This window comes from Diadema setosum, chromosome 17 (genome assembly GCF_964275005.1).
Source record: "Diadema setosum chromosome 17, eeDiaSeto1, whole genome shotgun sequence".
NCBI classification, from domain to species: domain Eukaryota; kingdom Metazoa; phylum Echinodermata; class Echinoidea; order Diadematoida; family Diadematidae; genus Diadema; species Diadema setosum.
Genome location: NC_092701.1, coordinates 22720593 through 22735558, shown reverse-complemented (window position 1 = coordinate 22735558; position 14966 = coordinate 22720593). Strand labels below are relative to the sequence as shown.

General features: G+C 36.6%; 1 protein-coding gene across 1 annotated transcript; it reads left to right on the top strand.

Annotated features, from left to right (window-relative positions):
- Positions 1-2740: 2740 nt before the first annotated feature.
- LOC140240958 (selenoprotein F-like) lies at positions 2741-11605 on the top strand. The gene is made up of 6 exons (XM_072320730.1): positions 2741-2801; positions 3991-4113; positions 4878-5054; positions 6057-6120; positions 8469-8518; positions 9593-11605. The coding sequence occupies exons 2-6, from the start codon at positions 4066-4068 to the stop codon at positions 9716-9718; spliced, it is 465 nt and encodes a 154-aa protein (XP_072176831.1). The 5' UTR covers positions 2741-2801; positions 3991-4065; the 3' UTR covers positions 9719-11605.
- The last annotated feature ends 3361 nt before the right edge of the window (positions 11606-14966 follow it).

Sequence of the window (14966 nt, the reverse complement as noted above, 5' to 3'; positions counted from 1 at the left end):
ACATTAAGCGCTTTCATATAAAGGCACTTTCAGAAATCCAAAATGGCGTCCAAAATGGGCAAGAGGCATTTCCTGTTTTTCTCAAAAACCTGCAACTATAAGTAATCCCGATACGCACTTCAGTGTTTGAATATATATTTTGAGACATAAGGAACACCTCCCCCCCCCCCCCCCAAAAAAAAAAAAAAAAAAACTCTTTCACGGAGATCATGAAACACGTAAGAATACCAATAAAACCACAAATGTTCAACCTGGGGGACATTTCATAAAGCATTTTGTCCGACAAAGTTGTCGGACAAATTTGCTTACAGCCAATCAGATGCAAGAATTTCAGCAGCTTGTAACAGTTTGTCAGAAAAATATCCGACCCACCTGCTTCATGAAATGCCCCTCTGGAGTATATGCACTTTATCGTTGAATTGCAATCTGAAAATGCAAAATGTCCCTCGCTCGGCCCCTTTCCATCACGCGAGACTCTGTACACTTTTGAGATTGACAAATTTCCGAATATGTCATTAAAAAGTGTACACACAGATCTTTCACTTACAATATGCAAAAGTTCCCTCATATTGGAGGGTCGACGTATTGTATATGCAATTCCCGACCCTTCCGCCGCTCAGTTCCCCGATATTAAGTACCCCTTTGATTAACAATTCCCAAATATTCCATGAAATATGTGTAAATGATATGATTATTTTCATTTCAATGCAAGTGTAAAAGCTCCCTCGTGTTGGAGTGTTTTGGGATACTGAGACTATTAGCTGAGGATGGACAATTTTCTCAATATAACACTAAGAAATCACGAGGCTGTTTAATGACGACCATAAAAATGCAAGAAATCCCTGGACAGTGGAAAGGGGTTTCCCCTCCCATGCACATCCTCCACCAGCACATTGCCTTGAATATACACTTTTAATAGAAACAAAAATCTCCTTCTTGTGGGAGGGTTAATCACCTCCTCACCTCCTCCGCATATTTCCATAAATACAGGGCATCGTATTTTCTTACTTTTATGATAAAAAAAAATAAAATATTTCACCAAAAGAGTGCGTTAAATCTCTGAATTTCAAGTTGGAAAATGCCAAAATCTCCCCTGTGGGAAGGAGTATTCTCCTCCCACATGCACTCCCCTCCCCGACACTATCCTGAATATATATTTTCTTAACTTTTTTAAAATAGAAAATAACTCGCGAGTATCGAATCTTTCCACACACACACAAAAAAAAAAGTGCACCAGATCTCTGAACTTCAGGTCTGAAAATACGAAAATCTCCCTCGTGTGGGAGGCGCAACCATATACCACCGCATACTTCCATCAATATATATTTTTTTCTTTTTTATGGAAACAAAAATCTAATATTCTATTCACTAATAGGGCGCATCAAATGTCTGAATATCAAGTCTGAAATGCAAAATCCCATGGGGGAGGGGAATCCCCCTTCCACACCCTCCCGTTGCCCGTTTCCCTGAATTCCCGCCATTTTGCATTTTAGGAAGAGCTTAAACCGTGTTCTCCATTCTTCAAAACATATTTAGACATTTCAATTTTGTATTTGGGTTACCTGGTTGGAAGTTTATAAGAATTTTAGGAAATAGCGGCATTTTGGATGCCATCTTGGATTACGGTATGTGTGCGTCAACATCTTTTCATATGTATTTCATTGAATTCTTATATTTCAAGACATAGCGCCTATTATATTCAAACATTTGGTATTTTGTATCGTAAATGCCTGGTTAAACGGTTATAAGAATTTCAGGAAATGGCAGTCATTTTGGACGTCATCTATTGGATTACGGTACTTGTGTGCGTCAACATCTTTTAATATGTAGTTTATTGAGTTCTCATCCTTAAAAACACATAACTATGATAGGCATTTTAATTTTGTACGTGGGTTCCTTGGTTGAAAAGTTATAAAAATTTCAGGAATAATGGCGGCCATTTTGGACCCCATCTTGGATTGCGGAAAACGCTCAAGGAGGATTTATGAGGACTTTCAGTATGTTATTCAAGTATGTTGTTTTGTAATTTTTAATGGCGAGTATCATTCAGAATTGAGTATTTACGCCAGGTTCCTTTTTATTTTACTTTCTCTCTCTCTCTCTCTCTCTTTTTTTTTTTTTTTTTTTTTGGTCAAATTCGTGTGTTCCATCACTCTCCTCACAGAATTTAGTATAAAAAAAAAATAAAAAAATGATGGTCTTTGTTTGGTCGGCTATTTGGTTCCCTGATTGTTTGCTGACAAGATACCTGGCAACAGCTGATGCAGATAGGTTCCTATACGTATTTTCGGTGGAATACATGTATTTGGAAAATTATCCTTTCCTCTTTTTTTTTCTTTTTTTTTTTTTTGTTACCTTTTGAGCACGCAAATGTAGTAAATGTAATTTTCTACACAGGAATTTTTACAATACTTTTTATTCGATTGTACGTGTGAGGTCCGGATTCCTCTAATTTTTCACTGATGTGTTCTGATAATACTGCTTCTCCCACTCGATCCACAATTGCTCCTACACATGTACTAAGTAATTCTCGGCTGCAAAGAAGAAAAGAAAAGAAAAGAAAAGGAAAGGAAAGAAAAGAAAAGAAAAAGAGTGACGTTGAGTGTGTCGAGCAAGCACACACACACCATCCTGCTGTATGCACCTTCGGAAAGCTGACGTGGGGTTTCAGCCAGTGTTTGTAGTATGTGTGCGTGTACTATTGTGTGTGTGTATAAACATGTGTATGGTACTGTGTGTGTGTCGTGTGTTTGAACGTGGACGAACGCTGAAACGCCGGCCATATAAAGACCTGAAAATTGGTAAGCTAACATTAATTTCATTGTCATTATATTAGTAATTATGTTGTTTTAGATATGAAGGTTTGAAAGGGAAAGGATACTCTTAGATTTCTTACTACTCTAGTAAATGGCAGTGCCTTATGGTGAGATCTGTAAATGGGAAACACTCCAGGGACAGGGAAACGATCAATGCAATGGAATGATGCCATTGTAGTCCCACACCTATAATTACGTGTGGGGATTAACTCCAGCTCCAGTGCAGTGCAGTGGTAGTGGCAAGGCAGAAGGCAATAATTACTAGATCTATTAGTGTGTATCTATTGTGTAATAACAACGCATAGACTGCTCTAAGTTTGATTGATTAATTTATGACTTTGTGCTTATGTTTTTCTTTGCTTTTAATGTGTGCAGATATAATGAGGTATTAATGATCGGCAGCTCCACAGACCTTGTTAAATGGGGTTTCACTGTACCTGTAGTACTGGGTAGTATTACTATTAGTAACCTACAACTCCATAGTCTATTCTACATGTACAGTGTATATACATACCTGGAGTATAAAAGTGATGTACAGGCCTGAGTGCATCAGTAGGATTCTAGGAATTGTGCATGTAAGGCAACTATGGATTTTTTTTTTTTTTTTTTTTTAATGACAATCAATCAATCATTACACATGGGAAAGTACATATAGCAGGATGCATGGCGAGCTAAGTGTGCAGAGGCTTGTTAAGCTTAAGTGTGGTGCACAAACTCTTGCTTCAAGTGTGTGATAGCATGTTTACCACTAAGTGTACATTGGCCATTGTCCATGATCGCTGTAATGAATTGATCTTGAATGGATGTGTAGCAAGAGAAAATCACAGCTCTTGACCAATGATATCATAGAGTTATCTTGACCCATTCTATGATAGAGACTGGAACAAAAATTTGCCCTTAGTCTTGTCACAGCAACATACAGTACTCTGACATGTTACACCATAGCCATAGGAAACCTGCATCTTATATATATTGCCAAATTGGGACTGTCAGTTCACAAACAATAAATGACCATTTAAATTATCAAGTGTGTGCAATATACACCGTGTGTCTCATCTCAGTGGCAAATGAAACAGCTGTTTGTTTGTTTGTTTGTTTGCTTGCTTGCTTTTGGTACATTTTAAATATTTTTTTAGACAGAAAAAAAATGTCTTTATGTTTTGTATTCCATTAGGTTCATTGAATCTGCCGTGTGACATCTTCATCAAGTGCACCTACAGCTGTAGGTGGCAAAGTATTCACCACCAACATGGTGGACCTGTGGCTGTTCCTGGCCCTCTTCCTCCTCATCTTCCAGGTCAGTTGACTAATCATTTTCAAAAGTATACTGTTTTTAAGATATTACAGTGACCATTCCAGAGTTAAAGAAAAAAAGTAGGGAAAATTGAATCTGCATTGAATTTAGCACTGGAACATGGTGAAGTAATGCTGCATCACAAGCAGTTTTTATTGATTTGCCCTTTAAAATGTAGAGCATTTTAAAAATCATGATCTCACAGAGATTGTTGTGCAAATTTTGTCAGTTGTGAGTAAAAGAATGTTTCAAATCTTCACAGCCACTATGTCTTTGATGCAAATTATGACTCATCAAGTGTGTCACTTGTGCAGAAATCACTGGTGACAAAGAAGGCATACAGTACAAAGTGCATGCATGACATTTATAACCAGTTAAACATTGCAGGGTTCGAAATTAGCGATGGTCCGCTGGCCATTGGCCACCCAAAATCACATCGGACTAGCTAAAAATCATAAAATTCTGAAGTAACTAGTCCGTCTGGCTAGCCAAAATATTGCTTCAGTGTCAAAATTGATTCTAAGTAGTCCGCCTGGCTAGTTAAAAAAAAAGTTAAGTGCAACCCCTGCATTGTCATTGCTGTTGATGAAGTTGATACAGGATGGCTGATAAATGGTGAACTACATTTACAAGCTGTGAAAAAAGAAAATCTTTGAAACTCCTAGTCTTCAGGAAAGTTTGTATTTTTTGATCCTGTTATAGCTTGAAAGTGATGATTTCTTGCACCGATTTGTGTTTCTTTTCCATCTCGTTGCTATTGGCAACAGATCTCGAGGACGGCAGGGAGCCAGGGGCAACTGTCACCAGATTTCTGTCTCTCTAGGGGCTTTTCCTCCAACCTGCTGTGCAGCTCTTGTGACACCCTCAAGGATTTCAAGCTTGAGTGTCTGGTGGGGGAGTGCAAAGATTGCTGCCAACAGGACACAGAAGACACAGCAGTAGTGGTATGCTTTATCCACACTCTTTTTCACAACTGTGACACTACAGAGATTGGAGTGGTCATACAGCTGTATGACCAAGTTGTTGTTTTCTGTTTTTAGGTCCATGTCAGTCACACCATATTATCTGTGTTGATAATCAAAAGTCATTCATTGAGTAAACTTGGTTTGAAATTGGTCAAAAACGATTTTATTTGATTAGATTTGAATACGTGCATTGAAACATTATGCCTACAAGAGTTTTAAATGTGATTCCTTGTTGGATACAATGATGGTGGGAAGATAGTTGTCATGTATAAAGTCCATTATATAACGACTGAAGAGATCCTTGTCATTTGATTGGTTGTTTGACATTGAATATTCGGCCCATTTCACTATGACATCATCATCCGTGCAATTGTGGTTCCATTTACCGTGCAATTTTGGATCCATACGATCTGCTCCATTGCACGCTCACTGCGAGCCCGGCTTACTACGCGTATACGCTTGCGTGTACGTGTTGCAGTGTATGTATGTGACAGGCTCACTACGCGTATACGCTTGCGTGTACGTGTTGCAGTGTATGTATGTGACAGGCTCACTACGCGTATACGCTTGCGTGTACTTGTTGCAGTGTATGTATGCGACAGCGTGCTACTGATAATAGCGTAAAGGCTAAAGCACTGAGTGAGCACTCTCGCGATCTCAGATTCTCTCTTGTTTCTAAATGAATAAAACATGAAAGGACAAGGATCTCTTTCAGGCGTTATATAAAACAAATAATAAATGTTTTTCATTCGTGCAATGGACAGAATATTTCATTCGGTGAAAGATGAAATGTTCGATCCATTCAACGAGGCGCAGCCTCGTTGAATGGATCATTTCATCTTTCACCTCATGAAATATTCTGTCCATTGCACTCATAAACATTCATTATTTGTATACTATCCATTGCATAATGATGTCAGTGACATATGTCATTCTATCTGTGTAATGTGGTGTCTATTCATTTCTCCCTGGTCACTGCAGTCCTTCAAGCATGCCCACTTGGAAGTATGTGGATGAAAATTGGGTCGGTTTCCACAAATTCAAGGTAAGAATGGAACCAGATAATACAGCAAGCAACAGCAACTGACAGCCTTTGAGCTTGTAGTGTCGAGGGAGAAGATAGATTATTATTATATTCTATTGGTGAATTCAAGTGTTTTTTTTTATGTTAAATTTAGATTAAATAGCGATGTTGAGAGGTACAATGTGTCTTTGACCCCGTCAAGGTTTCTGTAATGGGAATGCAGTGAAAAGGAAACTGTTCAATTTTTTTGAAAGATAGTGATTCTTGCTGGTGATTAAATGTAATGACACAGAGATTACAATGTTTAAGAGTGTCTTGTTCATCATGAGTGGATTTATTTTTTTTTATTTTTTTTTTTTTTGTAGTGAAATATGATTGTCAATCAGATTACTTGTACTAAATTTGGTGTACGGTCATAATGTCATTGTTAGTCAAGATAGTACGTTTGCAATTAATATGTCATTAGATGTGGGCAATAATTGTTGAATGATTAATTCACCTTTGCTGTACTTGTATATAGTGTGGGTTGGATGCTAAAAACTGTACACGTACGAACGGAATACAACACCTACTGCTTGTCTAGAACTAGAAATGCATTTCCATTTCCATAAAGTACATAGAGTCAGTATACCTGCTTAGTCCTCAATTAATCCTACCTGGAGTGTCCATCCTGGGATATTATGGCGTGGGTAAGGAAATTGAACATTTTTCCTGCATTCCTGTTCTTGATGTTAGACCACTGGAGTAATTATAAACCAACCACAACATGATTGTTGTTCTCCAGAAGCGCTGAGAAACGAAGTTGTACTTGTTCTACATGAGGTCACATATGATGTACGTAATGTATGAATGTAAAAGATTAGTGTTAAATTCCAAGCAAATGTGAGAATAAAAACCCATTGTTGATCCAGTGTATTTCACTTCAAAGTCCCCTTATAGCTGTCTGTATTTCATTCTGTTCTATTTTTTATGCCTCCGCCACAAAGTGGTGCCGGAGGCATTATGTTTTCGGGTTGTCCGTCCGTCCGTCCGTCCGTCCGTCCGTCCGTCCTTCCGTCCGTCCGTCCGTCCGTCCTTCCGTCCGTCCGTAATGAATTTTGTGGACAAGGTAACTATCGAAACCTGTTGAGGTATCCTAATGAAACTTGGCATGTATGTGTATTAGGGGGTGAAGTTGTGCCTATCAACTTTTGGGTGCACATGCTCAAGGTCAAAGGTCAAAAGGTCTAGGTCAAATACATAAAATTTCACTATTTCCACCATATCTATTGAATGCCTGAAGATATTTTCTTGAAACTTAGTGTATACATGTATTACCCAATTAAGATTCTCTGGTGAAAGTTTGGGTCATGAGGTCAAAGGTCAAAAGGTCAGGGTCAAATACATAAAATTTCACTATTTCCACCATATCTATTGAATACGTGAAAATATTTTCTTGAAACTTAGTGTATACATGTATTACCCAATCAAGATTCTCTGGTGAAAGTTTGGGTCATGAGGTCAAAGGTCAAAGGTCAAAAGGTCAAGTAAAAATATTAAAACTTCTTTTTTTTTTTCTCCATACCTTGGAAAATTGTTCAAGGTATCTTCATGGAACATAGTATATTTCATGGGGTTCATGAGGTTCATGGGGTCAAAAGTCAGGGGTCAAAGGTCAAGTGCAACACTTTAAAATTTTACTATTTCCCTCCTATCATGCAATGCCAGCAGGGTTATTTTTTTTTTACACTTGGTGTATGCATACATGTGTAACCTAATAGAAATTCTCTGGAAAGGTTTTTTTTTCTTCTTTTTTTGCCTCAAAGGTCAAAAGGTCAAAGATCAAGTGAAAGTGCTGAACTAACTTTTTCCTCCATATCTCGGAAGTGGCTCAAGTTATCTTGAAACTTAGTACATATTATGCATGTTCTACCTGAAAGTGATTATCTTATCAATTTTAGGGTCAAGGGCCAGATGAAAATGGTAACAATTTACTATTCAATTCAGAAATTGCACTTTTTCTCCACACCTGTACCTTGAAAATTACTGAATGCCTAAATGTATGAATGGGTCAAAGTCGAGTTAAAAGTCCTTAAATCCCTAGATACATGCTCTCCTATTCATCCAATTAAACCTAGGTCAAGGAAGGTGAACATTCAACACATTTGTGACAAACTTGTCATTTCAATATTTTGCCAATTTTGTGAAAATGTAATCACACATTGTCCACATGTACTATCTAGACCTATTGGGAAAATCATGCATTATGGCGGAGGCATACCAGTCGCCAAAGCGACATTTCTAGTTTTAACTTACAGTAAGTGAATTTTCCCTTTCCTTTGCACACAATCATTTCCTACCTCCTTTCGTTCTCTCCTATTTTTTTGCAGCCTTTGTGAAGAGTGAGAGACCAAAGAAGTTTCCAAACCTCAAGATCAAGGTACGATGACACACACAGAAATGTTGATCGTTATTTTATCATGCAAATTTGGAAATGCATGCATTCGACACACACTAATAAAGTAAGGAATGGAGTCATGAAGTAGTTGAAAAGTGATAATTTCTCTCCTTTTCTCTTTTCTACCTTTGGAAATTACTCAATGCATACACTTAATTGAAGTACGGTATGTACATAAAACTGGGTACATACATGTACATGTGTTACTGCACAATAAGTCTGTAGGGGAAGATTTGGGCCTTGGGGTTAAAGGTGAAGTAAAAATGGTGTAATGTCACTATTTTTCCCATATTTCTAATGTAGCTCAAAGTATTTTGAAAATTGGATATTACCAGTAATTACTGGCTGTTATTATTTGAGGAGAGTTGTGGACAGTGGGGTCACAGGGCAAGGGTCAAAGGTCAAATGAAAATGCTCAATTTCTTGAATACTTGCTCTCTGAAACAGTTTACCCATCCAAAATCCAACTGAAACCTGGTTCAAGGAATATGTATAAACACTCAACACATTTTGGGTTGTGCCATCTAACTTTCAAACATATCATTTCCATTATTTGCAAATCATGTGAAACTGTCATCTCACATTGTTACAATGTACTATAGACCTCTAGGGAGAATAATGCGAGATGGTGGAGGCATGCCAATTGCCATAGCAACATTTCACGTTTTGTGATAGAGTTTGACTTTTGAGAGACAGTGCCAGTAAACAAATGAACATGACACTGCTGTGGGCAGTGCTCTACTCTAATTTTGTGCTGTCTGCAATACAGCGCACTCCTATTATGACGAAGACGGTTATACATGTAACATGATTCTGGTTACAAAAAATTAAAAATTCAGGCCGCAATATTATCTATTATATATATCTTTATTGTTTAATTGTTCGGTTATAATGAATAACAAAAGAAAACTGCCCGTCCTGAGGACGTCATTATAACGGGAGTCCCCTGTACAAATGTTGTTGTTTTTTTTCCCCTACCTGGTCATGTACACAACATTCATCTTGTGAGGTTGATTTAGAATGTGGATCTTGATGTCCTTTTTGCTTTCTTTGCAGTATGTGCGAGGTGCGGATCCCGTCCTGAAGTTCCTGGACGAGGACAAGAATGTGGTCGAAACTCTAAACATTGAAAAGTGGAACACCGACTCCGTTGAAGAATTCCTTCAGGAAAAACTTGCATAGATAGCTTCCTAGAAACAAACTCGCAGAGATGTCTCACTAGTACATTGCAGCTAGATTTTTTTGAAGAAGTGAGATGCATTTGTGAAATGAAATTCCATGTATGACTTGATCCAAGCCCTCTTATTGTCAAAATATTTCATATCTGTTCTGACCCATAACTGAGATGTTCCTATCACAATATCTGTGTACAAGAAAATCAAGAAGCAGATTGTTGACTGATGATAACTTTTAAGTCCCTTACAAGCAGGCCTACAGATTTGATGAGTCTATTAAAAAAAAAAAAAAAAAAAAAAAAAAAATCAATATATGGTTAACAAGAGCTGATGGTTAGACTGTCTTGAAGACCCTTTTTGAGGTTGTATCCCCCCCCCCCCCTCCCCCCCAAAAAAATGCTGATTCCCTCTGTGCTAAAAAAGGGTAAAGATTACTTCTGGATGTCGTATTCAGGACGTGGATGTCCTTACTCATATGCAGTTCATACATGTACATTCCAAGTAGTATTGTCTTCCTCCGTTTAGATTTTGGATAGAAAAAGCAATGTACTAGTGTGACATCTTCCATGTTGGAGGAATCTGTGCTCTCAGTAACTATCGTTTCTGCCAACTACTGTATGGTCTATTAATTCTACGATGAGCTTTTTGTCATTTGCACTCTTATTTTGTTCTAGCTAAAACTTCCCCATGGGCTGCATGCACATTACAGAGAAAATATTGCAATATTCAGTAATCTTTGCACGAAAAAAAGAAAAGAAAAAAGATTCTCTCCTTTTTTTGAGTGTGAAGTGGAAAATAGACTTGGTGAGAGCCTGACAGAAACATTTTGTCCACACACATGCATGAGAAGCACGCACGCTCACACTTTTCAAGTTGGTGATACGATAGTTACTGGCAGCAAGCTCAGGCTGTGCCACGCTGGATGAAAACAGTGCAAGAAACCGGACGGTGTGCATTGTTGGATGAATTATGTGTGGTGCAGCTTAATACATCCTTCAACAATGTGAGTAATTTACTGAAGAGATAGTATTATTCCCATTTTCACTATTTATTTTTAGCTCCTTTTTTTTTTCCTTCTTCTTCTTCACTGCACAAAAGAGTATGATTTGTGACGCTAACTTGCAATTCATTCATTGCCGTTAGCCATTTAAAATTATCAGTGTAGAGTACCGATATAAACTGTTTTATGATGAGCATTCCCCAACAACAAACCCAGAACTAGTGCCTCTCATCTGAGTGCCATATCAAATTAACATCATTCTTAATTTGCAAGTTACTTTTGTAGTAGAATGCCACCAGCTGATACCCGCTTGAAAATATCATCCCTCTTGCACTTGTTGTTTTTTGGCACTTTTTAGAAATCATACACGACTGTGAGAAATGTCGAAGAGTAAGTTAGCAGTTATTAATACAATGGTTTTAAAAGACTGAGTGTCACATTTTAGTCGTAGTCCATTCCTGAAATATAAATAATCTATGTCGAAGTTCTTCAAATGCACTTTGTTGAATTCTTCTTTTCCCCCAACATTTTTTTTAAAAATCAAAATTCAAGAACAGCTACAGGTGTACTTGACACACAAACACGAACACACATGTACACAATATACACAAACTGTACACAAACTGTAAAGGTGCAATGGAAAGCAAGAACCACTGACCAGTAGATCACAAATTTAATCCATGAATGAAAGTGACTTGGTCGAGAGATGTCATGTACATTGAGTGAAGGAGGCCGTTATTCTTATTTCTGCTATGTTGTGATCGTGTCCAGTAAGCAGCTCAGCATTGTTGTTTTTGAAAACGTAATTGATGCAAATGTGTAATATTAATTCCCTCAAACACTGTTCATGTGATGTCAAGAGAAATTGAGAAGATAAAATGTGTTTTTAACGAATATTGTGCTTTTTGTCTGTGTAGTTATTTTCATTCAAGCCATTGTGTTTTCATTTTAACTTACAAAGTGTGAGGATCTCGATACCAAATTAGATACATTGCATTTTCTTGGTGTGCAGTTTATATAAATGAAGTATGTTTGTGTTTATATTTCATGTCAAAAAAAAGGAGAAAATTTTATGAAGATCTAGGGCAGGCCAGAGTGATGACATCATCAATCCATCCTATTTGTGTGCATAATGGTGACCAGTATCAACATTATTGAGTATATATGTATTTATTCATTGAAATTCCATACTTTATCATAAAACGAGAAATTTTTGTATGCATGAAACTTTTGTGAATTTTGTGAGGAGCCAAGATTGCACACAAAAGCTTTGTATTTGCACAATGCACTGAATGGCAGTCTCACCCTATGGAAAAGGCTGTCTGCTCAAATTTGCTAAAGTTTCATGCTGCGGATATTTCTGGCTTTACCGTACATGTATTTTGTGTCCAGTTCTGTTTTAAAAAAAAGTAATCTTGAATATATTGAATAATATTGTACATGTATTATGATTTTCAGTGGTGCTTCCCCTCCATTCCCCAATACATGTACTGTACATTGTACAGGTACGTACAAAGGAAGAAACACATTACAATGTAATGCATATATAATTTTCCCATGCTGGTCATTTATTGATCTTCAAGTATAAATATACAATGTATGTAAACATAAGAACGATGAAACACATAACAATGTACTGCATATATAATTTTCCCACGTTTGTCAAATTATTGACCTTCAAGTATTTTGTCAAAAGTGAAATGGCTAGGGGGTAGGGACTTCAATTTCGACATCCCTAAGCTCCAGGATTGATTCTTTTGTAGAAATCTTTAGAGCAAAGTAGGAAGAGTGAAAATATCCTCCCTTACAACATAACATCCAACACTCTTGTTTCTCGGATGAAATTCTTCACAGTAAAATTGCACCTGCGTAATTTCATTGTCCACATCACAACTGTTTTTGATGCCTATGGCACAAAACAAAAACACAAACTTCAACAAAAACAACATGTCCATAGTACGTAAAAATTACCGGTATGACACTTTAATCTACATATAATCATTTCACCATACTTATCTCATTAGTTCCATTCATTCACATGTATAACATGAAACACTGTATAAAGATAACACTGTTTGGACCTATAAAGGCTACCTCATACATTGCATGCTCCATTTCACATCCTTCATCAAAAACAAAAAACAAACCAAAATCACACACTGGATCAAAGCTGGCTGAAATAGTTTGGTTTTGTGGCATCTTCAGCTGCATGAAAACTAAAGTTGTATCATCACAATCACAGCCTTAATCAACAATGTCACACAAACCGATCAAAGCTTGCAAAAATTGCTTGATTTTGCAGCATCATCCACTGCATTCAAAGTGCAGCATAGAGTTATATCATCACCAATGTTTGCAGAATATCAGTATGGAAAACACTGAACCCTAGCAATACAATGATATCAAAAGTGTGTCATGGTGCATAAAATTATCAATTTGATATAAAATCTAATACACATACATTGTATGTATCATAAAATACAGCCAACATGAAATTTTACAGAGCAAGGCTACTATAATGATCTCGCATATATGGCGTCCCAATTCTATTGCTACACGTGGAAAGCCAATGAATTCATGGTAGATGAAGGGCCATGATTAGTATACACAAATGTAAGGCAATTACACTGTGATTGAATCACAAATGATTCACAAAATATAATTTCATACTGGCAACTCTCGTTGTGGCAAAGTCCTTGGGACCGGCAGGTTTTCTTTCGTTATATGGAAATTTCATTACAGCTGAACAAATAAAGTTTATAAGATATATGATTATATAGTTATTCTGGGACCTGAATTTTTGTCATGAAATTTTGTTGTAACTACATGTATGTTTGTCATATCAGGAGTGCAAAACTTCAACTGTAAAAGTGGAAATTGTCGCATTGTTGAATTTTTTGTACATTTTGCGCAACCAGAACCTAGCACGAAAATAATTATGCAAAAGTTTTTGCTTGCCATATGTTCCAGTAGTTGAGGTCTTGATTCCGATTTAGAATCAAATACACGCAAACTTGTTTTAATCGGCCAAGCACGAAAAATGACTCAAATGAAAATATCCATTTTTACAGTAAACAGAGGGCCAGCATATTTGAAAAAAAGAAACAAGAGAATAATGTGTAAGATTTTCTGAAATATATTTTTCTTTCTCAAAAAATACAGATGAAATGGTTCAACAGCAAACTCTTGTCATCAAGCAATGGGTTCCATCATAATGGCTGCTTTTTCCTCTCTTACAGCTATGCTAATGCCATATCACCAGGGGAATACTGTATATGCTTATCTTTACACGTACAGATACTTTCACAAATGAGGTCATCAACATTTTCGCGAGATGTTGTTTTTGCGAATTGACACCGCGCCTATTGTAAGTGCACTATTACCCTAGGGCATGGCGAAATTTTCACATAATGCTAAATTTGAGGTCCAACAGTGATTCGCAAAATTTGCAAAAATAACAGCCTATACAGTACTATGGAGAGAAATCATCTTTGTCATGATAGATAGTACTGCTTTTTTATTTTCTTTTTTTTTTAAATGTACACATATATGTACATCTCTTTGTGGCTTACAATTTTCAATCACAGTAAAACATTTCACTCACATCGATTGTGTACTGTTAACATAGAAACTAAATGAGCAATAACAATAATGATATTCATTATCAAAATAATAACCATAAGGTACATTTCTATAGTGCAGGTGCTATATATATACTCTTCTGCACTGCAATAGGAGATTTCTGTCTGCTTGATATCCGCTTGAATCATATATACCTAAAACAGCTCTAAAAAAACAAATACAAAATGGCTTAAATTTATACATTCATACAAAAATGTAGACTGTCTCATAAAGATGTAGGAAACAGGCTCAATAGACTCAAAGATAAATGATGATTCAAAGATAATAAGGAATGTTCACAGAAAATTCACTTTGCATCTTCAAAAAATACACAAAGTTTTATGGCACTAAACTGTTTAATTCAAGAGAGTTGTGTGACATCTTTTGCACTTCATATTACACATACAAGATCTTGTGACCAGAGAATGAGTAATCAGCATGAACAAAAGAGCTGTATCCATATGCTGAGATCACTTTAGTGCCAGCAAAGAAGAAAGAAAGAAAAAAAAAAACACAGGACAGAAATTCTAGCATATAACTTCTTGCTAAGACAGTATAGCAGGATATTTTATGTCTCAGAGAAAAATTGTTTTTATATGAGTACTAATATGTACAAATTTGATCACTAAATTTT